Here is a 24,188-nt window from a genome sequence, read left to right on the forward strand (position 1 = left end):
CTCTATTTGAAAGGTAAACCTTATTTTCACATATTCTCCATATAGACTTTTCATAATATATTGACTCTATGTCAAGAGTAGCATGTAAAGAAACAGTCATTCTTATTTTATCTTTACCTAATAAAGTCAAGCGGTGTGCAAGTGGGTTACAATCTAACTGTAATGAAAAGCTAATCACCAGCCTTCTCCAGCCCCCGGGATCCCGGGAGGTTAGTGGAGCAGCACAGTGCCCCAGTTTCTCTTTCTCATGTGTGTGATGATTGAATTTCTTTGTTTTGTTTGGTGTTTTAAGCGTGACTCTTGATAAAGCTGTTTTGATGGTTGGCTGTGATGTGCAGGGCCAGCATTTAACAGGTGACTTTAGAGGGGGAAAGCAACTTAAGTAGCTTAATAGGATTTAACTCCGTCTATACTGTCCTGCCAGAGCATGTTATAAACCACTTTAGTGGGATTCCTTCTTTAAATATAGCCATGGCATCAGTGTAGGAAGAACCTCTAAGGGAGCTCTGGGAACTTTGCTGTAAAATCAATCTTGAGATGCAGTTCAGAAGAACTGATGAATGAATGAGTGAATGCCTGCTCAGGAGCTGGAGAAGTCCTGCCAGCACTAATCTTGTGAGCAGGATACAAGAATTCCTGAAGGGGGGCTGTGTGCGTATTAGTTTACCTATAAAGTGCATCGATTTCTAGTGGAAATGATGCATCTGTCTTGGGAAAGTAGAGCAGCTAACAAAAAATCCCGTTGGGACACAGTGGGGTAAGCACCCGCTTCTTTTACTGACAAAACTGCTATTACAGCAGGAGTCCCATGTCCTATGTATTCCCAAAATCTGGTGGTAAAGGAAGCTAGAAGTGAGGTATATTTGTCCCTAAATAGCTGATATGAACCCAGTACTTCAATTTTTTCTAGGCCAGTGGTCCATAACAACTTTCAGCTTTGCAGATAGACAAACCCTAAGAGAATCGAACAGCTTTGCTTAGTTGAAAGGAGAAAGTTTCCCCTCTTCCCCTGGCCCCATGGGGAAATGGAGAAACTGTGAGGAGCGATGCTGAGACCCAAAGCCACAAAGCGGGGTGCCCTCTGAAAATACATACTGTGGCACCCTATATGACTTGTAACCCCAGTGTGTTGTGTTTTGTTTTGTGTGGGGTTTTGTTTGTTTTGTTTTGTTTTCTGGTTTTGTTTGTTTGGCTTTGTTTTGTGTGTGTGGTGGTGGTGTTGGTTGGGGTTTTTTTTTGCTGTTTTTTAACCTGTATGCCCATCTACTGTTAGCTCTCATGAATGGCATTCAGGAGGTCAATTTAAAAAGCACGTGCTCCCCTTTTTATCAGCACGACGCCTGGGCAGCAGAATTGGAGGAGCGGGGCTGTGAGCCCTTGCCCAATGCTGCTCCGGAGGGGACAGCATCTGCCTTTACCCTGGTCGCTGGGAGGGCCATCTACAGCTCTGCATCGCTTAATGGGGAAGCTGTAAAGAAACCATCTCTATTCAAATTGCATTTCCCTTCGGTAGAGCTGTGTCGAGGTTTTGATTGCGGGGTGATAATAAAACCATGGCAGATGTATTGTTAACCCCCTCTCCCCCCTTTTTCCCCTTCAATCCATCCCTCTCCCCGCTTCCCACTCAGGACAGGTGACTGGGAGGGAAAGAAGGACAGGGAGAAGAGAGTTGGAAAAATTAAAAATGCTTTACTGATGCTGCCAGTAAAAATAGAGAAAATAATACAAAATATACAAAACCAATCTTGAAAGTCCCGGCAACTTAGGGCCAGTACCCAAAGCCCTGGACTGGACTCTGCAGCCAACCGGAGCTGGATTCAGTTTGCAGGGACAACTCGCAAGGTCCTCTCCTAATGTCGGCCATGAGGAAAAAGGGATGAGATCCTCATGGTCTCCCACTTTTATATGAAGTATTATGTGAATGGGATGGAATACTTCGGTTGGTCAGTTTTTGGTCACCTCTTTCTCGTTGTCCCCCTCACTAGATGTGCATCCATTCTTAGCAATGGCATGCAAGGTCATTGATATGTCTACCAAAACATATATCTGGCTTTTCAGGAAAATGCAGCTAATATAAAGCTTTAGCTGACAGGCAAATTCACTAAAAGAGAAACTTGTTTTTGACAAGACCAGGACGAGCTGCTGGGGGCCCCCGTCCCTTCGCGGCGCTTGGCGAGGAGCCTGCGTGAGGCCGTTCTCAGCTCGGGAGCGTCCCTCACGCGAGCGGTTAATGACGCTCCCGGTCATGTCAGCGGTGCAGAAACACGGGCTCCAGCTGCGACTGTGGTGGGTCTTGGCTGGCTTGGGTAGTTTTTTGATCTGCTTCCTCTATTAGTCTCTCTATGGTATTTTTTTTTTTTTTTAAGGTTCTCAATAGTGAATATTGGTTGTCTTTGTCCCTGAGGATTTTTTTGAGAGCTTTGTTTTTTATTCTTTAAAGAAAGAAGAAAAAAAAACAACCCACAACTCAATAAACCTCAAAAGAAAACCAAGGAAGACTTGACGTAGAAACGTTTCCTGCACATGAATGAGCATATTTTGGGGGGAGGGTAAAATACAGCTTTAAGTTGAAGGAAGAGATTATCTCCTTTTTTTATTTCCCCCCTTTTTCTCTTTTTTAACCCCAACTGTAGTCTTCAACGAGCAAGTTTGGAGTGAATTTATGGTGAGAAGTGTGGCCCTTGTTGTCTCTGGCAGTTAAGTGGTGGTGTTTGTGCGGGGAGGTCAGTTCAGCCCCACAGTCAATAGGTGGGTCAGAGGTCTGTGTTCTTGCTTCCCCAGCTCACAAAACACATCCCCGTGGGACATCGCCCCTTCCCGGTTCTTCCCGGCCTCTCCGCATGACTGACACGCTGCATTGAAGCTGACTTCAAATACGAATTATTTTAAGGAAGATGTCATACGGGCTGCTAGCTGTAGAACAATGGGCTGTGACTTTTTAAAGATGGGGGGCGGTTTGCCTTTGATTTTGCTTTTTATCTCCTCCCAGAGGTCAGCGAGACCAGTGTCATCTGCTAATGCAATCGAGTGTGCCATTTCTCTCACCTCGTCGTAGGCTTAATGTGTATTTGTGTATGATGAACTCCATTGAGTTTTTGCTGCCTCAGTTGTGTAGGCAAATGCCAGTGAAGCTGAACGGGGCAAAAATATAAATGGAAATGCAGTGTCCCTTTCTTGTTCTTGTTCTGGTTTGTTTTTTTTAACGTTGTTCCAAACTTCTCACTTTTGATTCTGAAGATTGACTTCAGGTTGCAAACTGAGCACAAACTGGACATGGATCTCCACATTAGTCTCCTGAGTTAAAACCACTATAGCCCGTTCCCATCACTGATGTATAAATGCAGAAGCCAAATTACAGCAATTTACCTTCCTATCCAATCAGTGCTGATAGAAGCAGTTTATGAAGCCATTTGTGGTGGGTTTGTTATCTTGGCCAGAAAACACCTATTTTCTTCCTAATTATACATATTTATTTATTTATTAATAAGTGCTTCCAAATGCCAAGGTGTATGCTAGAGCTTCTTACTGTGGCTTAAACATTTTCCTAATAGCCGCTGTTTAGAAAAAGACCTCTTCATGGTGCTAATGATATGAAGCAAGTTGTGTAAACGTTAGACTTGAAATGCAAATCTAGGTGCCTGCTAACATTAGTAACAAATTGATGTTGAAGTTTCCATTCCAATTTGGACTCTCTCTCAAATTATTCTGCATCACTTTTGTGCTTAAGTGCAGAAAATGTTGTGCTTGAGTTTATAGTGTGCAGCAATAGATGCATAGCACAGAAACTCCTGAGACATAAATAGGATTGAAATGGTGTCTGCAGAGACGCTGCCATTGAGAATTTTCTGGGCAAGACATCGTTCTGCAAGCGGTTCACGAACACAACCCTGTTGGCCCCGCAATGTTCAGGTTTTCTACATTTGTCTTGAATTTTTTAATCTCTCTTGGATTTCTTCATACTTTCTGTGGTACAGCCAATACACTTTAATAATATTTCTGGTTGCAAGGAGTAATAATTCCGTGTTTTCGGGTATAACTGATTTTAAAAAAAAGGTTTAATGTTCTTTGCAGATCAGTTATGGGTCTTGCCATAAATCATTGCTCTACTCCGAATAGTCTCATAAAAACGAGCTTGGTAGGTCTGAGTAGATGTTGGAAATAACATTATTTGCACACAGTGGCTGCTTCTCTGTTAGTCGTCTTGTTCTGCTTTGGGCCCGATCAGTGACCCTTCTAAATTCTGGTTACAATCCCACCAAAATTACTCAGAGGTGAAGGTTGCAGAGATGTTGCAAAGGGAACGAGGCGCCGTGCAAGATCCCATAGTGGAAACCCACAAAGTCAGCCTGCACTGGCTTTCCAGAATCGTTTCGGTCCAAGTGTGGTGGTTAAAAATATCTTCTTCTCTTAAAATGAGCTTCTTTCATATGGAAATTTTGGAGACAAATTTGGAAGCTCAGTGTGGGTTTTTTATCGCTCGGGGCAGACGGGAAGTGGCCATGCTTGAACTGCTTTCCTCTCAGCTGCTTTGATATGCCTGCAAGTCACAAGCTGCATGGAGGAGATGCCAGGAAAGTACAGTGAGAGGAAGAATGCTTGTGCTGGATGTCTGTGCTTGCATCCTATGCAACTGAACGCATACACTGCCAAGAAATTTGAGCAAATCTTTGCCCAGCAAAACTTCTTAACTAACGCAGCAAGTTAAAAATAATGGCAGAAGTGAACAGAACCACGTTATCTAGAGCGATCATGCTTATGGAAACACTACGGTCCCTGATGATGAGACAGGCTAACCCTGTTGATGGGTTGATGTTCTTTTGGGCAAAGTTTCCACAACTGGGATGAGTTTTTGTTTTCTGTTCCACTTACGGGTGGCTCCGCTCATTTCTGCTCTTCCTCTTCCTCCCCAGTGCCTTGTGCATCCTCTTCCAAACAGAAATGGTGTGTGAAAGCCTCTCTCAAAGCAGACCCATGGCTGCCTGCTAAGGTGGCGTCTTCAAACTCTGTAGTTTGGGTGGGTGGTTTAAGGGGAGAAAAGACCAAGAATGCCTCAAGCCTAAATACAGCATTTAATCTTAACCTATCCAGTCCTGGGAAGGATAGGGTTTAGGTCCTACAGAGGAACACGAGGCTTGTAAATGATGTGTGTAATCATCTCTACTGAAAGATCCTATCTTTGCGGAGAACTCTGAAATTCACAGGAGCAGTATGAATACTCGGGTTTCAAACCGTATCTAATAAGAAACAGCAGCAGCTAAAGAGAGCTGGTAGCCTGCAGTAAAACACAGGCTCCTTGCAGCTGGAGCCTTGAAAGAGGATTCTCAAGGCTGGCATCCACTCTGGAGCATGCATGGTCAGCACTAAGAGATACAAAAATGTGGTGTCCCAGTGCTTTGCTTGATAGTGTGCAAGCACAGGCACATAGGGTTTGTTTTTTTTCTGCCTCTAAATGAAGTGCATTGTCTCCAAGAGCCCATATTGCAGGAGGGGGAAGGGAAAAAGGATGGAAATTGGATTAAGTCACTGGGCTTCAAGCCTAAGCATTTCCTGCCTTTTTTTGAAATCATTTTTTAATACATGAGTCCTGCCTCACTCACGTGCCGGGCTGTGCAAGTGTGCCCTGCTCCTGCCTGTGTGCAACAGGCAGCTTGGCAGCCCCGCGTTTTGCCTGCGGGAGCAAAGCTGAGCTCCCACTGCAGGGCTGGGACTGGGGAGTTGTCTTGGCATGAGAATTTATACAGTACTTAGGCTGGAGTTGGGTAACGCAGGCAGCGCTCGCTTATCCCGGAGATGTAGGAGCATGCAATTCATACTTTCTTTACAGCACGGGGTTTCTTTCCATTATCCAGTTTGCTGGAAAATTACCCTGTGAGGAGACTGTTTTAAGACTTCAACGCATGATACAGCTTTCTAACCAAGGAAATTAGGCTGGTTCTAAAAGACCTTGAGTAGCAGAATCACTGTTGGGTGGGAATGTGTGAGCTTACGAATTGTGGGAAAGGAATGTCTGGTGAAATTGTGCAGATCTGCTATGGGTGAGCTGGGCAAGCTGAACGGTGCCGGTGACCCACCAAATTCTTCCAGCTATCCTGTTGGTGCCCTTCGCCTCAATATTCCAAATATTTCTCTGATTCTTGCCTTTAAACAAGGTCAATTAATGGTTTTAACATTGTCCAATTGGGAATATTAGGAAAGAATAAACTTCTAAAGCCGAAGGTGTGTTCCCAAGAGGATTCCTTACACGTTTTGCTGGTCTGGGATTTCAGGCAGAGACCTGCATGAACACTGATGCATCTATGGTGGTTTTATATTTTTGTAGAGTCCGGCAAGGGAATTTGCAGAATCCCCAGAAAGGAAATCCGCCTTTTCAGCGAGAATGCTCATTTGACAAGCTGCCAGTTCTGAACTAAGCCTCATTTAATAAAGATTTAGTCTGTGGGGACCTGTCAGTGGAAACTGAATTTGGTGAGAGTGTCTCATTCTTTTCATCGCTGTAGTGCATAGAGGCTTTCAGCCAGCATTATGGAGAAACTAGGGATAAGAACATCCAGTTTAGAGGACCCTTTTACCTCTGGGAACATTTCCTTGCTGTGTAAGATGGAGATTGCTGAGTTGTAACAGCTAAGGAATAAATGGATTGTTATTTGGCTTCACCCCAATAGGACTCCAGTGTTCGCTGCTGATTAGCACGGCTTAGATCTGCATTTGTGGGCAGGAAGAAAAAATCCAACCCAATTGTTAAGCAAATCCTTTCTACTCAGGACTTTCCTTCTCTCTTTGGTTTGTGATGTGAGATGCTCTGATGAATTCCAACACCTGCCCCAGTGTGACTTGTGGAAGCTGAGGTGTGCAGACCTATCTGCGCTATCTATTGTTTAGCCAAAAATAAAACTCAAAGCTCTGGTGAGGATTGTATTGCGTGTTGGTTACTGCACTAAACTGAGTATCAGCAAGGTTGTGTCTTTTCAGCCTCTGCACTGGTAACTTCTGTGAATCGGACCAAATATAAAGGCAGCGTTGAAAGTCTTTAATTATGAAATAAGGGGTCAGAATGTTAGTATGGAGGAAGCGATGATGAATCTTTAATCAACCTTGCCTTGTTCTCAGTCATTGCCTGCACAAGGGCACTTGAGAAATTAATCTGAATTAACTGGAGGAATAAATTCAAAGCAGATTAGTCAAACCACTTCAAATACACTAAAGTGAATTAAACTACACTGAATTAAGGCCATTCTAGTCAAACTACATTAAAACCCTGTGTGAACTCTCATTTGTAATTAAAGTGGCTTTAGTTCACAGCTCTAATAATACCAATTAACTGTGGAATGGCATTGCATGTGTAGATAGCTTCTCAGCTTTGAGGAAGCGAGCCCGTTTGTTTAACCAACTTGATTAAGTAGACTTGAGCTATCTAGTCATGCTAGGAGGTGTTTCAACTGCAGATCTGTTTTATTGTCTTCAGGTGATTTTTTTAAAAAAAAAAGAAAAAAAAAAAAGTAAAAGAAAGAAGTGACATAATCCTTGGTGTTTTCCAGAAAGGAAAGCCAATAGCCAAAAAAGCTCAAGGCAAAGTGTTGGCCTGTATTGTTTGCTCCAGTGTGGACTTGCCCTATATATATATAATCTACTGCACTCCCTTAACAGGGTGCTTTGTCTGGGAGGTGTCTGTGTAAGGAGATGAGACGATGGAACCTGTCCTGTGTTTCCATGGTGCTCTTCCCCGCTGCCGAGGGATCCCTCACAAGGAGAACACATCTTGGGACCGTGGGAAAAGCCTCTTCCCGAGCACGTTTCCTGCCCAGCCTCGCTCCTCTGCTGTGCTGAGCACAGGAATTGGCTTGGGAAGGCCTGTCCCCGCGGGCAGAGGAGATAGGGATGGTTTAGTGCTGAGATCAGCAGTGGTTTCCACATCCTCCCCCCACGTTGCGTTTGCCAATACGCCGTTGGCTGCGTTCCCTACCAAAGCCTGCATCCTTCTGTAGGGGCTGCGGGATGAATGACATCCTGAGACACTTTAAGTATCTCAACAAACACCACATACAGCATTTTTCAGAAATGAAAATCAAGTCTCTGAGCACACAGCGTGTTCAGAACAAGTCGATGAGGGGGTCAGAGTGTGTTCCTCGTGTTGCCAGCATTATAAAAAAAACCCAGTTTAGTGGGACATAGTTACTTATCATCTATTAGTACATAGGCTTCTTAGAGATGTCTTGAAGTCTGCAAAAAAATGGTGTAGGAAGTAGTGTAGGCATGACACTATCCCACAGCAGTTTCTTTTCTTGCTAAGAAGACTTCCGTCCTTCATGGAATAAATAGACATGAGTGCTCCATTGGCAGCAGCCCAGTTTGCTCCATTTGTTCTTCTGGGTGAACGTTTTACTCTTCCCACACTCCTTTAACCTCTTCTCTCTGTTTTAGTATCACGATCTCAAGTCACTTCATGGAAATCCAGAAGGAATATTAGTTGCATATTCAGTGGAAAGCTTTCTTTTGGCAAAAGCTAACTTTAAGGTAAAACTACAAGCAGTGCTCAATCTGGCAATGATTAAGGCAGCTGTGTTGTTGAGATGCTCAAAAGCTGTAGCTGTTTTGTCCTGTGAGTTGAAATGATGAAGTTTTATGATGAAATAATCTTCCATCAATAGTTTTGAAGTTAAAAGGAGAACTGCATGCTTTTCAGGAGCCATCTGAAGGCTTCAGCTTTGCTCTCAATTTCCTTAATGAGGCTTTACTGGACTTTCTAACTAGTAGTGCTATTCAGAAATATCCATCATCTGTTCCATGTGAAGAGCTGCTCACTATGCCATGCTGCTGCTAGTACAGTTGAGGTCTGAAGAATGTGGTAATTACAAATTGGATAGGTTGAGGTTGGTAAAACTTGTACTTAATAAACACAGGGATTATTTCGAGCCTGGGTATATTCAGAATTAACTTTCTAAACGTGTTCTGCTGCCAGGAATTCTTGTGCCAAGTATCCTCTGTGGCAGAGGGGGGTGGTGGTGTGAGGAGCTGTGGGTCCCTAAGCCAACACTCCTCTCTACGGTCTAGTGATGAACAAACAGCACTTAAGGCAGTGCTAAACCTTGACACTTCAGTGAATGCAACCTGACATTTACCTCCTGTGTTACAAAGCTTGGTGACTTGGTTTAGGCTTTCCTTTCCAAGGCAACATACTGAAACGTATCTTCTGTATCCTTTTCTTATGTTATGTAGATCACACCTCTTTGTGACTTTGTATGTAAGATGAGGTGGAATATACATCCCCTTAAATGTAGTTTCAGCAGGTAAAATTAGCCTTCCAGGAGCACAGTGATCAGAGATGCGTTCAGGGAACTAATGCTGTGGATCACAGTTTGGAACTTGCAGTCTGAGAGCTGAAACCAGTTGTCGTATGGAAGTTTTTCATGCAGTAGACCAAGTATTGGTTGAATCCATCCACAGTAACAAAAGGCATGGGCTTGGAGACCAAGGGTTGTGCTAACTGAAGGCTGATCTACACGTATGTCCTTAGGTGTAACATCAGCACCTATGGGTATCCTTATACTGACCTAACCATCCCCCAGTGTTTTTGCAGGCAATGTTTTTGCTGTGCCCTGTGTTTCTGATTGTGATGGTGCTCCTCTGTGTGTATGGGGACTTAGATATTTCCTGCCCGTTTTTTGGCTCTTTAATCCCATTGAGAGAGTAAATACCATGAATGCCAGCAATGATGCTGGGGTTCAGAAAGGCTGTTAACACTGCAACAGGCTGTACGAGACAGTGTATTCAGGTTTCATGGTGCCTTTCCAAGCTAGTGATGCTGCTCGTGGTTACTTCCCTGCGTGCTGCTATTAACTTTTATTTTGAAAGTGTATCTTACCGCTGTAGCTTTGTCTCCTGCCAGTCTGTCTGGTACCGCTTGGATTTACACTCATTTTCAGGGACTGCTCTGTCTCCATTTCTGCCATTAGTGTCAGCACAGTGGTAAAATGTTGCTCCTCGAAGTTGTCTCCATTTTCCCGTACGGGCAGTTCATGCATCATTTGCTGTAAAGGTTCTGATAGCTCAGCAAATGTTCAAAGACGAATTGATGCTCTTTTATGGCAAAAGGCCCAGTGCATAATTTTACATTTACTCGGGATAACGTGGCCTTGGATAACCGAGTCCCAGATTTAATGTTGCAGCATAGAGTGTCTGAGGGTTTATCTAGCCTCAACCCCCCCTCGTATTTTAAATACAGTCCTTTAATCCTGATGAGCAGGCACAGGCATATCTTTGGTTGCGACCAGGCTTTCACTGCCTGCCAGTTTCTGGGTCCTAAACTGACTCATCAGTCAGAAGGATTAATAACTGCTCTGCTGGATGATTTCACTTGTTGTCATGGCACATATCCATTAATGGAAAACAAATATTCTCTGGAAAAATGAAACGCAGATCGTGGTGTAGTGGCCAGCCAAGTCCTTTTGGCCAGATGCATAAATTAAAGCATATATTAAGTGTCAAACTTCAGGTTGCTTGCTGCATGGCAGTCTTTATTTTTTTAATTGTTTAGTATTAGCTATTTTTTTTCCTTTTAATGGAGGCTGTTTCCCTACATCTGGAGCTGCAATGTGAATTTTTTTGGTAAAAAAGAGTTGCTGGGAGGATGTTTACAGCTGGGTTCGTCTTCCCAGTGGTAACGCAGGAAGGCTGAAGGTGTGAAGAAAGAAGTGCAGGCAAGCGGCGCAGGAAAGCTTTGCATTACAGCAGCCTGACGTGTTTAAAAAATAAAGAGTATCCCCAAGGAGCTTTGGTACGCCGAGTGTGTTAGTTAAATTAGTATTGAGTGTTGGTGGATGGCAAGCCTTCAGAAGTGGGAGAACGTGGGGCTCCGAGCGCAGCTTCCCTCTCGAAGGCCCCTTTCTGCTCAGGAGCTCAAACGGCGTGCACACCATCTGGTGCAATCCTGGGAAAGGGGGAGAGAGCTTTTTCCCTTCCACCCCCACTCTGCTCTGTTAAAGATCCCAAAATTCGCTTTCTACAACAGGCCTGGGGTTTGGCTGTTTATTTTGGGAAGGCAGCGCCTGCCATGTCCCCCCATCGCGGTGCGCTGGGTGGGTTTCTGAAGGCTGGGAAGGCAACTCCACGGCGACGTGGAGTCTCTGCGACGCTGCTGTTTGGTTTAAGTGGCGTGAATCTCGATACGTATGGGCCCTACACCCCATACACACTGACATTTGCTTGGCTGGAAAGTACATTGTGTGGTTCGTATAGTTTGCCAGGATAACTCCTCATTTGGGAGTACCTGGGGAGCAGATGTGGGGAAAGACGGAGAAGAAAAGTCTACAAAGAGCAAGTTACTACCAGATCCTGTTAGAAACAGTCGCCAGTTTTGTTGGGAGTTGTACTTTAATCACTGCATTCTTTGTTTTGGTTGTTTTTTTGTTCAGGAGGAAATTATTGTTTCAATTAGAAGGGAGCATATAAATGTTCTTTAAGGGGTTTCTGCATGGGGAGAAAAAGATACTGATTTAAAAAAAACCCAAGCCCTAAACACTTGTTTCAGGTTTGCTGATACAGATCTATGTCTGCTGTCTCAATATTGGAGCAGCAGTAGGTGACTTAGGCCCTTTCCAGATATTGAAGTAATTTCTAATAAGTTGGCATTTGTCACCACTACCAAGGGTTTATACAAACTAGTTTCTGGATAAAATACTTCATTCATTCATGTGGGAAAGTGTGGCTGGATTTGGTGCTAGAATGGAGTTTTTAATTATTTTTTATTTTATTTCACAAAATTGATTTGCATTTTTGGGTCCTGGCCAGGATTTTCTGAATAAAAGTAAATTAGAATGGAGTTAAACATTGCTTCCCTTTTCTCCCAGGAACATCTGACTAGAAACAGGTATAACACAAGAATTCAGCATGTGACGGCTCCAAGCCAGTGTGCCTGTACCATCCGCTCTTGTTGTACCTATATACATGGATAGTATATAAAGGGGTTTAGCACTTATTCTAGGTCTACCTTGAACAGAAGCATTGCATGGGGATTCATTTTTTAAAAGTCAATCTCATGCATGTATAATAAATTCCACCCCCTTTCAAACCCACTCATGCACTTGGATTTCTAATGAATAAGCCTGCATATTTATTCATGAAGATTAAAGAACTGCACGGATAGAGGCACCTGGCTGAACTATTTTTTTAATTAAATTTTATTTTTCTTTAAATCTGCTGACCCCTGATCAGGAGTAAAGAGGGAACAGCCAAAATGGCTCAGCTTAGGTGCAGAACATGGTTTCATTGAGTTGAATGCAGGGAGGGGAGAAAGTGGGCTAAAAATCTCCTGTTTATATTGAAAAAACATACATAAAAACCCACAAACCATCTTGTTTTCAAGGTCTGTCTTAGTGCAGAGCCCTCAGACACCCGGGCCCCGATTCACGTCCCGCGCTATGGCCGTGCCCTGGTCGGACGTGACGCCGTCTGTGTTTCCCGCAGGCCCTGTTGCTGTTGGGCGGCATCGCGCTCTCCTGCCTCGCTCTGGACCTGCTCTTCCTCCTCTTCTACTCGTTCTGGCTGTGTTGCCGCCATCGGAAGAGCGAAGAACATCTCAATGCTGACTGCTGCTGTACGGCGTGGTGCGTCATCATCGCAACCCTGGTGTGCAGGTACGGCCGATGCCTCAAAGGGATCCTCGCTGTTATTAACGCTTGGGGAGGTGTATCCTATGTGTGCGTTTTCACGCTTGATGGACTGTGTCTGTGGGTGGTCGATGTTGGTAGTAATCCCTGTTTTGAATATTGGTAATGTATTTTCTTTCTACCACTTGCCTAATGGTTTGAGCAATGGGAAAAGGAATAGCTAATGTCCTGCTCTTTGATACTTTGCAAGTGGTAAATCAAGGACACTGCGTCCTCGGAAGCTTATCGCTTAAATAGGATGGATACAGTTGAAATATTTGTCGGGTCTAGATGGAGATTTCTTAGAATCTGGTGTCCAAAAAGAATGACTACGTGGGCGAGTAGATTAGGAAGAAAGAGGCACAGATTGTTCTTTTGGGTTTGGAGGTATTGGTATTTGACTGGAGTGGATGTTCAGATTTTGCAGCCTGTGTAAGACACTGCTGCATTTCATTATCTGCTAATGTGCCATCTCCAAGGGTTGCTAGTAATGCTGCTGGTGTCAGCAACACTTTGTGTTATGACTGAGCAACACAAAGCTTTTGGAGGTGAGGTGAAAAGAAGGGCTGCTGAAAAACAAGCAAATAAGTAATTTGTGGAACATAGGCAGAAGAAGTTAAAAGGAAAGAATTTACATTTTGTTTTCTATTTTCTTCCCCACCCCCTATCAACTCAGATGAGGATCCCATTTCCTAGGAAGCTAATGATGGGGCATCTGAAAGCAGAGACATATTTGCCAACCTCTGGAAGGAACTATGTACTCAGTTTGTTTTGACTTGGGCAGAATGACTACTCTGAGCTCTATGGATATGTGCCCTGAGGTTGAGCACTGCATTTCTTACCAATTTCAAGCATCATCTACTCTTCCCCAAGGCTCCAGGTGGTCTTTGTTGCCCCTCAGCAGGTCTTGGAGCAGTCCCCTGTTCAGAAAGGAGATGATGAGACAATTGTATTTTGCGGTGTCTCATGGCTCACTTTCTGCATTGACCTGCTGATGTGTGGTGGATCTGGTATGTGATCTTTCTAGAGGCCAGTGTGTTCCTTGAAGGCCAGGCTTAGCTGTTCAAGGGCTAGACGGTACTTCTAATGCATTTGTGTATTTGCTCTTTTGAGATGTATACTTAAGAGAATAGAAACCCCCTGAAGTACTGGAACAAACACTGCAGAGCAGGCATGATGTTGTGAGTTTAGCAGCTGGGGATGGATTTGCTTGTAGAGGCAGGGGCTCAGTGTTGAGGAGAGCTCGAGCACTAGCAAATGCTGCCGTCTTCACAGGGAGCTCATCCGTGCTTTTCCGAATGCAAAGAGGTGCTGGGAATGGAAAGGCAAACTAGAAAACAACTTGCAAGGAAGAAATCTCAGCATCAGTCACCTCTCTTTTTAGTGATCTCAAGAGCTTCAGCTGCATCCATTCCAATCCACAGAAAGCGCTGTGGTCCTAACCCTTTCTTACAGAAGCTCTAGCTGATGCTATTTATAGTTGTGCTGCTGCTACAGGCTATTGTTACACAGCATGTGTGTCCAAGGCAGCTGCTGCAGAGCATGGTACTTGTGTTTGGTTTTAATTGTAGAAAGGGTGAGAAGGAGGTATTCTGCACATATTCCACAGCATGCATGAAATAATTTAAAGTTGGAAGATCAGCATATGAACTCTAGAAAACTTGATGTGACTGCCAGTCAAGTCTGCAAGCTGGAAAACTGCTTAGGCTTCCTCGAAGTCTGAACCATTGGTTTTCAGCCCTGATGTACCATTTGGTTTTGCAAATATTAAATGCAGGAGTATCCTGAAAACTAAGATTCTGCCTGAATCTGCAGTGGTATTGGATGAGTATTTGTCTTGACCTTTTTAATTAAGTTTTAAATTTGCACTCTGAAGTTGGCATGCTTGAGCAGGTTGGTACCATTGTGATGAGTGCTGCCCACTCTCCTGCAAAGCCACGGTCAGTTTTGTGGCCCATCTTGGAGCAGATGGACACAAACGTGTGCTTGAACTGGTGCCTCATGGCATTCTGTGCTCAGCATCTGGCTGGGAATGCAGACACGGCTTCTGGAAAGCAAAGAAGCTAATCAGTGCTAGCAGGAGGTCCCACTTAGATACCCACAGTTAAAGATTAGTCCACTGGATATATCCTGTCCTGGCTGTGCATTACACGTAACAGAAGTGCCAGACTGATGCTGTTAGGTTTCAGAGTGATGGGGAATAGGTCTGTTCTGAATGTCTGTGTCCAGCAGGCTGACCTGGTTTGCACTATTCTCTGCAGGGAAGAGAAGGAGCTTGGGTGGTGGAGCAGCAAGAGGTTCCAAACAGCAGCTGGTCTGTCCAAGTACCGTGAAGTGGACTGTTGTCTTCCTCGCTGAGAACTAGTTGCCTCTGGTTAAGTCCAGCTGTGTCTAGTAGGTGGTTATCTAGGTAGACTTAATCGCAGAGGGCTGTTTGTGCTGTGAATCCTGCTGAGTGCTATGGGTCCCCATTTCCTAATGACTTGATATTTCCTGCTGAGCCAGCAGAAGGCATAATGGTGTAGCAGGAGCTCTCCAGCAAAATGTCTCTCTAATGAGTCTTCTCAGTCTCTCTAGCCACAAAGCTGCAGGAGTGATTTGCCTAGATTATTCCTTGAATACTTAGTTCATTTCTAGTCCTTTCTCATCATTTCATCCACCAGTTAGATGACCCTGACTCTCCCAGAAGGGAGTTCAGCTCCAAAGGTGGGTAGGAGGCTTCATGAAGAAGGTACCTGCAAAAAAAGGGTACAAATAGATGGTGAAAACTTGCTTTCTTAAGTGCCAGTAATAGCACATTCCCTTAGTGCGAAAGTGCAAGGTGGTAATTAGGCAGACAAATTAACATTCCTCCTGAGAACGTGAAGTCTAAAAAGGGCTCTCCTTATGAAGTTCCTGTAATTAAAGATGACTCGGTGTAGTTAGATTATTCATTTCTAAGGATGTGATGGGAATGGCTAGTGTTCATCTTTTCAGACTGGTGACTGGATACCCAGAGGGGTTTTCACTGTGTCTGTGTGGGTATTACAACAGGAGGATCTCTCCACCAGAAGACATGCATATGCTCTCTGTGTCAGATTAACACTCTGCTATTCATGTATACCTTGTATAATCCACAAAACATATCTTTTGCAGGTCACATTGCAAGATAATTTGGAATTACACTTGATTTTTTCTTTTCTGTGTGGGTTTTTTTGTGGTGTGGTTTTTTTCTTGTTGTTGTTTGTTCGTTTGTTTTGTTGTCATTGTTGTGGTTTTTTTGGTTGTTGTTTGTTTGCTTTTTTGGGGTTTTTTTGTTTAATCAAGGGATGTCCTAAGCCCACATGACTCTTGCATAGACACACCAGGAAAGCTGTGCTCCAGACTTGAACTTCTTCAGTCTTGCTGAAGAGTGATACTGAAGAGTATGTATGCAACCTGCAGTGCTTTAAATCCTACTGTTGTACCTGTAGGAGTACATAGAAATCATGGCATGCTGCTCTTCTGTCTCATATAATTCTTCAAAGAGCTGGTATAGTGTACTGTCTCTACTGTGTTTCTGTGGGTGTGCACCAGTGACGATAGTGTTAATCTCAGGAGTGCAGTGTTTTCTTGACTTAAGTGGGTTTCCAAAACTTACCAAAATGACTGTGTACCCAAGTGGCTTTTTAAATGTAGTATTGAACAGCAGGAACAACTTTTAAAATCATAGCATCATCCTGGAATTATAGAATACCGGCTTGGAAGGGACCACAAGGATCCATCCTTTCTTGGCAAAAGCACAGCTTAGACAAGCTGGCCCAGCACCCTGTCCAGCTGAATCTTCAAAGTGTCCAATGTTGGAGGATCCACCACTTCCCAGGGGAGATAATTCCAGCGGCTGATAGTTCTCATAATGAAAAATTTCCCTCTTGTGTGCAATCGGAATCTCCTCAGGAGTAACTTGTACCCATTACCACTTGTTTTTTTCCATGTAAAAAGGGAGTCTCCATCTTCTCTGTAGCCACACTTTTGCTACTGGAACATGGTGCTGAGGTCTACCTTCAGCATCCTTTTCTGAAGACAGGAAAGCCCAGTTGTCTCAGCCTTTTCTTGCACGGTGGCTTCCCAGTTCTTTGATCACCTTTGTGACCCTTCTCTGGACCCTTGCCTGTCCACAACTTTTTTGTGAAGCAGGGACCAAACCTGGCCCAAAGAGCTCGGAAGATCAATTTCTTTAAGGTTTTTATTCAAAAAATGTGAGTGAGAAGGAAGGTGGGGAGAGGTGGGGTTAGCGGAGGGGACAGGAGACTGGCAAAGGTGGGTTTGGGAGAAAGAACTGAGGATGGGACGGTGTGGATTCAGGAGGAGAAAGGTGTGTGTGTGTGCTGGGGAGTGCGACAGGAGCAAAAATAGCAGCAGTGGAGATGACTTTCCTATGGAAGTGCTGAAAATGCGTTGGAGTATCTTCCAGAGGGTGCTAGGGTGGAAGAAAGCTGTCATTCAGGAGTGCTGTTCTGGTGTCCACATGGCGTGACGGAAAGGCAGGCGTCCCCACCGGGGGCTGATTTGTCATCCTGTACTGGAGGGTAGATCTGCTACAAAGCCTCTTGGGGTTTGTGCGAGGAGCTATATGATCTGCCCTGACCTCGAGGACCTTACACTGTTGGGTTAAGATGAGTTGATCTATTTTTACTTTGAAAGAATGCACTTAAATAGAACGAACCCCTCTGTTTCCCTTTAACCAAATAAAAGATAGTTAAAAACTAGCGCAAATCCTTAAATCTGCTTTAAACAATAGCAACTTATACCAGTGTGTGTAGGCAGGGATTTGAAACAACAGTTGGATTTAGACGAAGCCAAATGCAAACAGAAAACTAAACAGCCGTGCTTCTCTGCTCTTCCCCCATGGCAGTTCCCCCGCTTCAGCTCCGCAGGCACAGCGGGTCCGGGCAACTGCCCCCAGCCTGGCTTTTGGGATGGTTTCCTTCCCTCTCCAACATAATAGGAGGGGGAACTTCCACCAAACCATACAGCTTGCTCTGAGAAGGAGGAACAGCTACGTAAGTGGCTCTTGCTAGCACAGGGTGTGAATGCGGAGCTGGCTTTTGCTGGGCAGCGATGGAATAATTAATGCTTTATGTGTAGTTTCATTGAATGTGTGATACGCATGTCTAAAGGAATTACTTGAATTAAATGGCTTTTATCCCAATTCCTGTCTCTCTAGTGATTTCTTTGGCTGTGCCTGGAGGGTTAAGGGCAGCTGAAGCCATGGGTCACGCAGGGCTGGATCGGGAGCCTATGAACATGACTGCCTTGAACGGGGAAACAAGTTTAAAATCACTTTCCTGTAGTTGCTAGCACTTCATAAAGAGTACCTTTGAGTAAACTGGCTAATGCACCTAGCTGTGCTGCATCTTTAAGGACAAGATGACTGCTGCTACTTCAGAGTGCTGTTTCTGAGCCTTTTCCACCAAAACAGCACTACTGTGCTGGGAATACTGAGAGCCAAGCAGCAGGGTTTGGGCACTTACCAAGCCTTTGCAGAAAGAATAGGCTTCTAGGAGCTGTAACAGGCTGAATAAAAATTGCTCACCAATTAAAGGGGGCAGATGTACACTTCAGTGTCAAGAATGTTCTGGAATTTATTTGATGTCTACAGTAGAAACAACTGCTGAAGTTTTCTGTTGCTCAGGAGAGTGAAAGGGTCTGTCTAAAATCGTTTGCTCTGATAAGACAAGGGGAAATTCAAGCCAAAGGTCTGTAATAGCTGCAATGGGATGCTGATTTGTCTTATCCTGGGCATGGCTCTGGATCTGTAATCTCTCTAGTTCAGAGGGAGGCGTGTGTGTGCCTTTTTTATCCCTTCCACCCCCGTGCATCCTAGGCGTGTGTTATCAAGCTCTGATAATAGCTGCAACCAGGGAGGAATGCAGAGGGCTTTTCTCTAATTATTAGCATTGTTTGCATTAGGAAAGTGTTTGAGGAATGGTATTAATGAAGAAAGAGGCTGATTTTCTGTATTAACACTAAATATTTGGAGGTACATACCTGCTGCCTCTCTTTCTGTATATGATGTAGGCTGCCTGCTGTCCCTGGGAGACTCTTCAGCTGAGGCTTTTATGGGCCAAGCTCTCTATAATTTATGGAGATTCAACTGTTGGAAAAAGCATGAGGCTGACACAGATTTTTTTCATAGTGGATCTGCTTCCAGTGCGTGATCTTTGTTTCCTTCTCTTGTATGTATGAAGAGAAAGCAGAAATGCAACCAGATGAACTCTATTGTTCTGCTCACTCTTTCAGGAGGGGATGAGCCCAGGAAAGGAGGGATGGATTCCACCTTCCAGCAGCAGAGGAGCGAGGGCAGAAACAGTCGTTTGGGCTGCAGGCTGGTGTACGTGCCAGAGCAAATCTGTGCAAGGGTGGGTTATCTAGACAGAGCCCACTCTGGCCTGCCTGCTTAGGTTCCTTTCCCAGCCGGGTGGTGATGGTGGTGGAGAACGCCTAATGTCCTCTAGTGACCCTTGCAGTTAGACAAAGGCACTGTGCTTACTTGTTCTGAAAGCTGTTGTTTGCCTTGTTTCCTTCCTCTTTTATTCCTCCTCCAAACCAACCCGCTATAACCAAAGTGCAGAGCTGTTGTGAAGAAACAAAATGTTTCATCCAGAATAATTTTAGATTTACACCAGAACCACCCCCTTCCCTTCCGCTACCACAAACACAACCTTGATGTCTTGAGAACCTTCGCAGAAAAGATTCTGGGTGTTCTGAAGCGAAATATGAATTGAGAATAAGAAATCTATATCTTGGTAATGTTTGTTTGCCCTGAGTTTAGTTGTGTGACCCCTTCACAAGCTTTTTCCTCCTCTTTTATTGGAAAGAAATAGGTTTGGTAGGAGGAGCTGTGAGTTCCTGCAACAGTGTCTTAATAGAAGGAGATATCACTGACTTGCCTGAGATAATCTCCAGGTTGCATCTCATCTACAGCATCTTCCTCCTTTAAGTGAGGCTTAAGCTAATATGGTTTACTTCATAATTGGGGCAGACTGATACATATGGACAGTTATGGCAAATCAGCTGATGGGTGGTAATTTGCTAAGCAGCTGGAGTTGAATTGTGTCTGCAAGCTTGAAATTCTCTTGCTTTAAAAATAAATAAGCCTTTTGTCCCAGTGAGTTAGTAAGCCTTCCTTCCCAGTACTGTAAATCAGTGCAACACAAATGCTTCTAATGGGAAGATAAATCAAGATAGATAATATTTGTAGATATTTCACTGTGTAGAGAGGAGGGCATGGGTAATGCATCTAGAGGAACCACAGGCATGTAGTTAATGCAAGCTCTTTGTGTCCTGCTTGTCAAAAAAAATACAATAAACCAATCCATATTTCATGTCCAGACACATGTCTCCTGACATGGCAATGGTAGCTCTTGCAGGAGCCACTGGAGAGCTGCTTGGTTGCCTGGATTTCTGGTTGCCCATGGCTAGATCTGAACTCTCTATCAGTTCTCTAACAGATTTTCATTACTGTACCATAAATAAAACATGCATACTGAGAAGGGAATGGTGTTCCGCTGTTCGTCACGTGGATGCTATACAGAGAATTGGTGGCTGTGTGAAAAAAACAGGCGAATGTTTCCAGGTGAGTTTTTGTAGTGGTCGCTGAGGAGCGTGACTACCCCAGCTACACTTTGTGAACGCACACGGCTTCCATCTCTGTAGAAAGTGCTGAGGTGGCTGGGAAGGGTGCAGTGGAGGTAGGCTGTACATGTATAGCTGGCCTTTTAGCTTTGACTCTACCCTTTCTTGCTCGCTTTCTCTGCAGTGCTGGAATAGCTGTTGGCTTCTACGGGAATGGGGAGACCAGTGACGGCATCCACCGGCTGACGTACTCTCTGCGCCACGCGAACCGCACTGTGGCCGGTGTCCAGGACCGGGTAAGCACTGGGGGAGACACGCGAGCAAATGGGGAGTGCGGTAATGGGCAGGCTTGCTCAGCACCTCTTCTTGAATCTGGCTGTGCCTGTATCTCGTCCTCTTTTTTTGTTAGTCTTTGGACTATAGAAATGTGCTATAAATTTCTGTTTAATGAAGTGGTGCTTTCTTCAGCTCTTCTAAAAATATCAAAGGAAGCATACCTTGTTAAATGAAATCTCCTCTTTGCGAAGTTTAAAAACAGCCTCTGATCAGCTCTCTTCCACACCCGAAGCGGAGGCAGACCAAAGCATACAAGTCTATTAGTAAAATCTATCATTTTAGTACAGTCAGTTATTCCTGTGCAACCTCTAATTTCATGGTACCATACCACACCACAACCCTGATGGCTAAAGGCTCAGCTGAGATGCCATCGCTGGACTACCTGCAAACAATCTACTTTATAGATGCTTATAAGTTGCTTTTGAAGGGTAAGCAGTCTGAGCCTCCTCCAATAGAGGGCTGGTAATCTGGAAGCTGTCCATGACTTGCTAGTAAGAATGCATCCTCTTTTATTTCCTTGATTTCATGTCCTTTCATTATTTTTTCTTCTCCCTTTTTATTTTCTTCCTTCCTTTCCTATACTACAGGTACTAGATACTGCAGTGGCCCTGAACCAAACAGTGGAACCAAACTTGCTGGTCCTGGAGGAGATGTTCACAAAGCAGACAGACTACCTGCATGTTGTCCAGAAACTGCAAAGTCTCTTGGATGATCTGGTCAGGCAAACAACTGAGATCCCCTTTTGGAAGAATGAAGAGGTGTCTCTGGAGGAGCTGGCCATTCAGATTGACCTCTACGACTGGTACAGGTGTGTAGCATCCTGTGGTGTAGTGGTTGTAGCATCTGCTTTGGCCTGTTTCACAACAACAATGTTCATGTTCTGGGTGGCTGAGCCAAAGGCTGTATATATTACTGCAGATGGCTGTTGGGCCACCCAGCTGATTTGTTTCTTACAGCAAAGTTACATTCGGTTTAAATCAAAATGCATGACAACAACTTTTTTTTCTTGACTGTGTTTACTGCCAGCTGAAGGGAAACTTATTCTCATCGTACAAAATCTGTAGCTTGTAGTCTAACACTCTGGGGAGGAAAAAACCAGCCACAGAGATAGCTGCTCTCCTGTCCCGATAAGTGCATTGTAGTTGTGTGACACATTAACTAAACAGAATAGAAAACAGTACTAGTTCCATAACTTAACATCACACCCTAACATTCCTTTGTATTAAACGTATTTAATAAAAGATTACATCAACTGTATTCCACAAAGAAAACCTTTATCCACACGCACAAAATAAACAACCAAAGCATTTTCTGACAAACGCCTAGGAATTTCAAGAAGCTGCAATGCCTCTTCTTCACCTGGTGGTGTCCAGTTTCATATAACTTTACACTAGAACAAGATTAGCCATTTCATTTCTCAACAACTGTGTATGCTAGGCATGTTGTGCAAATGCTTTTACTTGCCTCGATTCCAGACACAGCAAATATCCAGAGCTCTCTGGAGAATATTAATTAGTGGTGGCTTTTACTTGAAGAAAAGAAGGGCTACGTTTTTCCTGCAAGTCACATCACCTTCTTGATCTGTGACTTCTATACACCGGTTTTCCTTTGCAGACTGTGTTTTTCTTTGCTGCAGGTGGCTGGGATACCTGGGCCTGCTCCTGTTCAATGTCCTGATTTGTTTGCTGGTGCTCTTTGGGCTCATTAGGAACTCCAGGGCCATTCTTATGGGGTAAGTCCTGACCCAGGGGTGATGCACAAGGGAAGTCAGCTGAAGGCAAGTTCCTGCTGCTTTAAACCTCTAGACTGTTGTCAGTTGCCAGATGTTCACAGGAAGGCTCTTGAACTATAAAATGTGATGGTACTGGTGTCCATGGTGTCCATTCCTTTCACATCAAAGACAAGGAGCTCACCTGGCCAGTCTGCCTTCTGGCAGCCTCTGTTTGCTGGGAGAGAGCAATGTGAGCATCCTCCCTTAAATCTGCAGGCTTTAAAAAGATCTCTCTAAAATAATCTTCCCATTTGCAAAGGCATTTGTTAATGGGTGATAAGCACTGCATGTGTCTACACAACCTGGTAACATGTATCTTGTGTCACGATCTGCTCCTGCTTACCTTTGGCTGTCACACCTGAAGAGATGTTAAACCAAGAACAAGCGATGGTTTGTACCGTTATGAGGAGGAGTCTTGTTGCCACGGTACTGCAGTATTAATGTGTCTGTTTCTAAAAGGCACTGCAAATGCTGCCATGCTCATGCCCATTACAAGAAACAAAAAATAATTCTTTTCTCTATCTTATGTCTTGGTTTAGATTGGTGTATTTGGCAAAGACACTGGTATCATAAACAGTGACAGTTTGACAACCGACATCGCCAAGAGTTTATCCTGGTACATGGTGATGCCATTAATAACTGAAATGTGTATTCAAATTTATTATTTGCCAGATGACTCCATACCTGGCAGGTTATACAGACAAAAGTCCAAGTGTATGTACAGATGGTAAACCCAGGGTTTAAATTAGAATCTCATTCCCTGTTGGCCAGAAGTTCGCATTAAGGCATTCCCCAAAGGGCACGTGGCATAAAGAAGCAAGTGTACCATGGCCAAGCAGGATGGTGAAATGCCAGCTTTAGATCTTTTAGCCAAGCAAGCGGTTACTGACCCAGCCATCTTCATTTAAAGTAAAACAACACGTGTCTTATTGAACTGATTACCAGGCTCAGCTGGAGGCACCAAGCCGTGTTGTCCTTATGTCATAAAACCACAGAACCTTGCTGATCCATGACTGATAATTTTTGCATCCAGTTGGAAAAAGCATAGTAAAGTATTTAGCCGTCTTATTGCGGCGTGCTGCACAGAGGTCAGTCTGAAGCTCCATTACTTCTGCAAGGTGACCCACAGATCTATTCACAGAATAGGGATTACTCAGAATTAAAATAAATTTGTAAACGGAGGGACAGATTTATTTTGTTTTTAAGCTCTAGTCTTCAGTAAGATAAATGTAGCAGAAAAAAAATGTCCCTTCCTCACATAGATGCTTTTGCACTAAGTTTGAATAAAGAATACCTTGGTTATGAACAGATTTTTGTTTTATTCAGGGGGTGGTTGAGAGGAACCTACTTGTGTTTCAAAGCCTGAAGGAAAAGCATCCCTGAGAGAGCAAGCCCGTATCTCTTTACTTTGAAGATACGGATACATAAAACAGCTTATTAGTCTGCATCCCCATACCTGAGGGAGCCGAGGAGCACTTTTGCCTTTATATCTCCAGCACTCACACTGACAGCAAAGGTGAAGAGCTAATGTGCTGGTTGGAGAAGCGCAAAAGCCTTTTCCGCTGGTGTGTGCTGGCTGAGTGTCACCGAGGCCACCGCTCTGTCACCCCTCCGCCTTCTGTCTGCTTGAGAACAGACGCTTCCCACTATTTCTGTCGGTAATGAGGTCCAGCTGTCAGAACAGAGCTTGTAAAGCCGTGCAGAGATGGACTCACAGGGCAGTGGTAGGTGCCTAAACTGTTGCTCTGAGCTGTTTGCCTGCAGGTGACTGTCCCTCTCCTGGGGCAGAGCAGCTTGGATGCAGCTTGGATGGTGTCCTACCAGGTACTCAGTGTTCCCTCCCA

The 24,188-nt window shown here is 44.2% G+C and overlaps 1 protein-coding gene across 5 annotated transcripts in view; it reads left to right on the plus strand.

Moving 5' to 3' along the window:
- The window catches only part of TTYH3 (tweety family member 3), a 77,876-nt gene that overhangs the window by 25,986 nt on the left and 27,702 nt on the right, over positions 1–24,188 (plus strand). For all 5 annotated transcript variants that reach the window (XM_065031464.1, XM_065031463.1, XM_065031461.1 and 2 more), the window contains exons 2-5: positions 12,460–12,629; positions 20,422–20,533; positions 21,161–21,381; positions 22,210–22,305. In XM_065031464.1, coding sequence (XP_064887536.1) covers positions 12,460–12,629; positions 20,422–20,533; positions 21,161–21,381; positions 22,210–22,305 — 599 coding nt within the window. The remainder of the gene's footprint in view (positions 1–12,459; positions 12,630–20,421; positions 20,534–21,160; positions 21,382–22,209; positions 22,306–24,188) is intronic.

The sequence above is a fragment of the Columba livia genome, chromosome 15, assembly GCF_036013475.1.
Source record: "Columba livia isolate bColLiv1 breed racing homer chromosome 15, bColLiv1.pat.W.v2, whole genome shotgun sequence".
Classification (NCBI taxonomy): Eukaryota; Metazoa; Chordata; class Aves; order Columbiformes; family Columbidae; genus Columba; species Columba livia.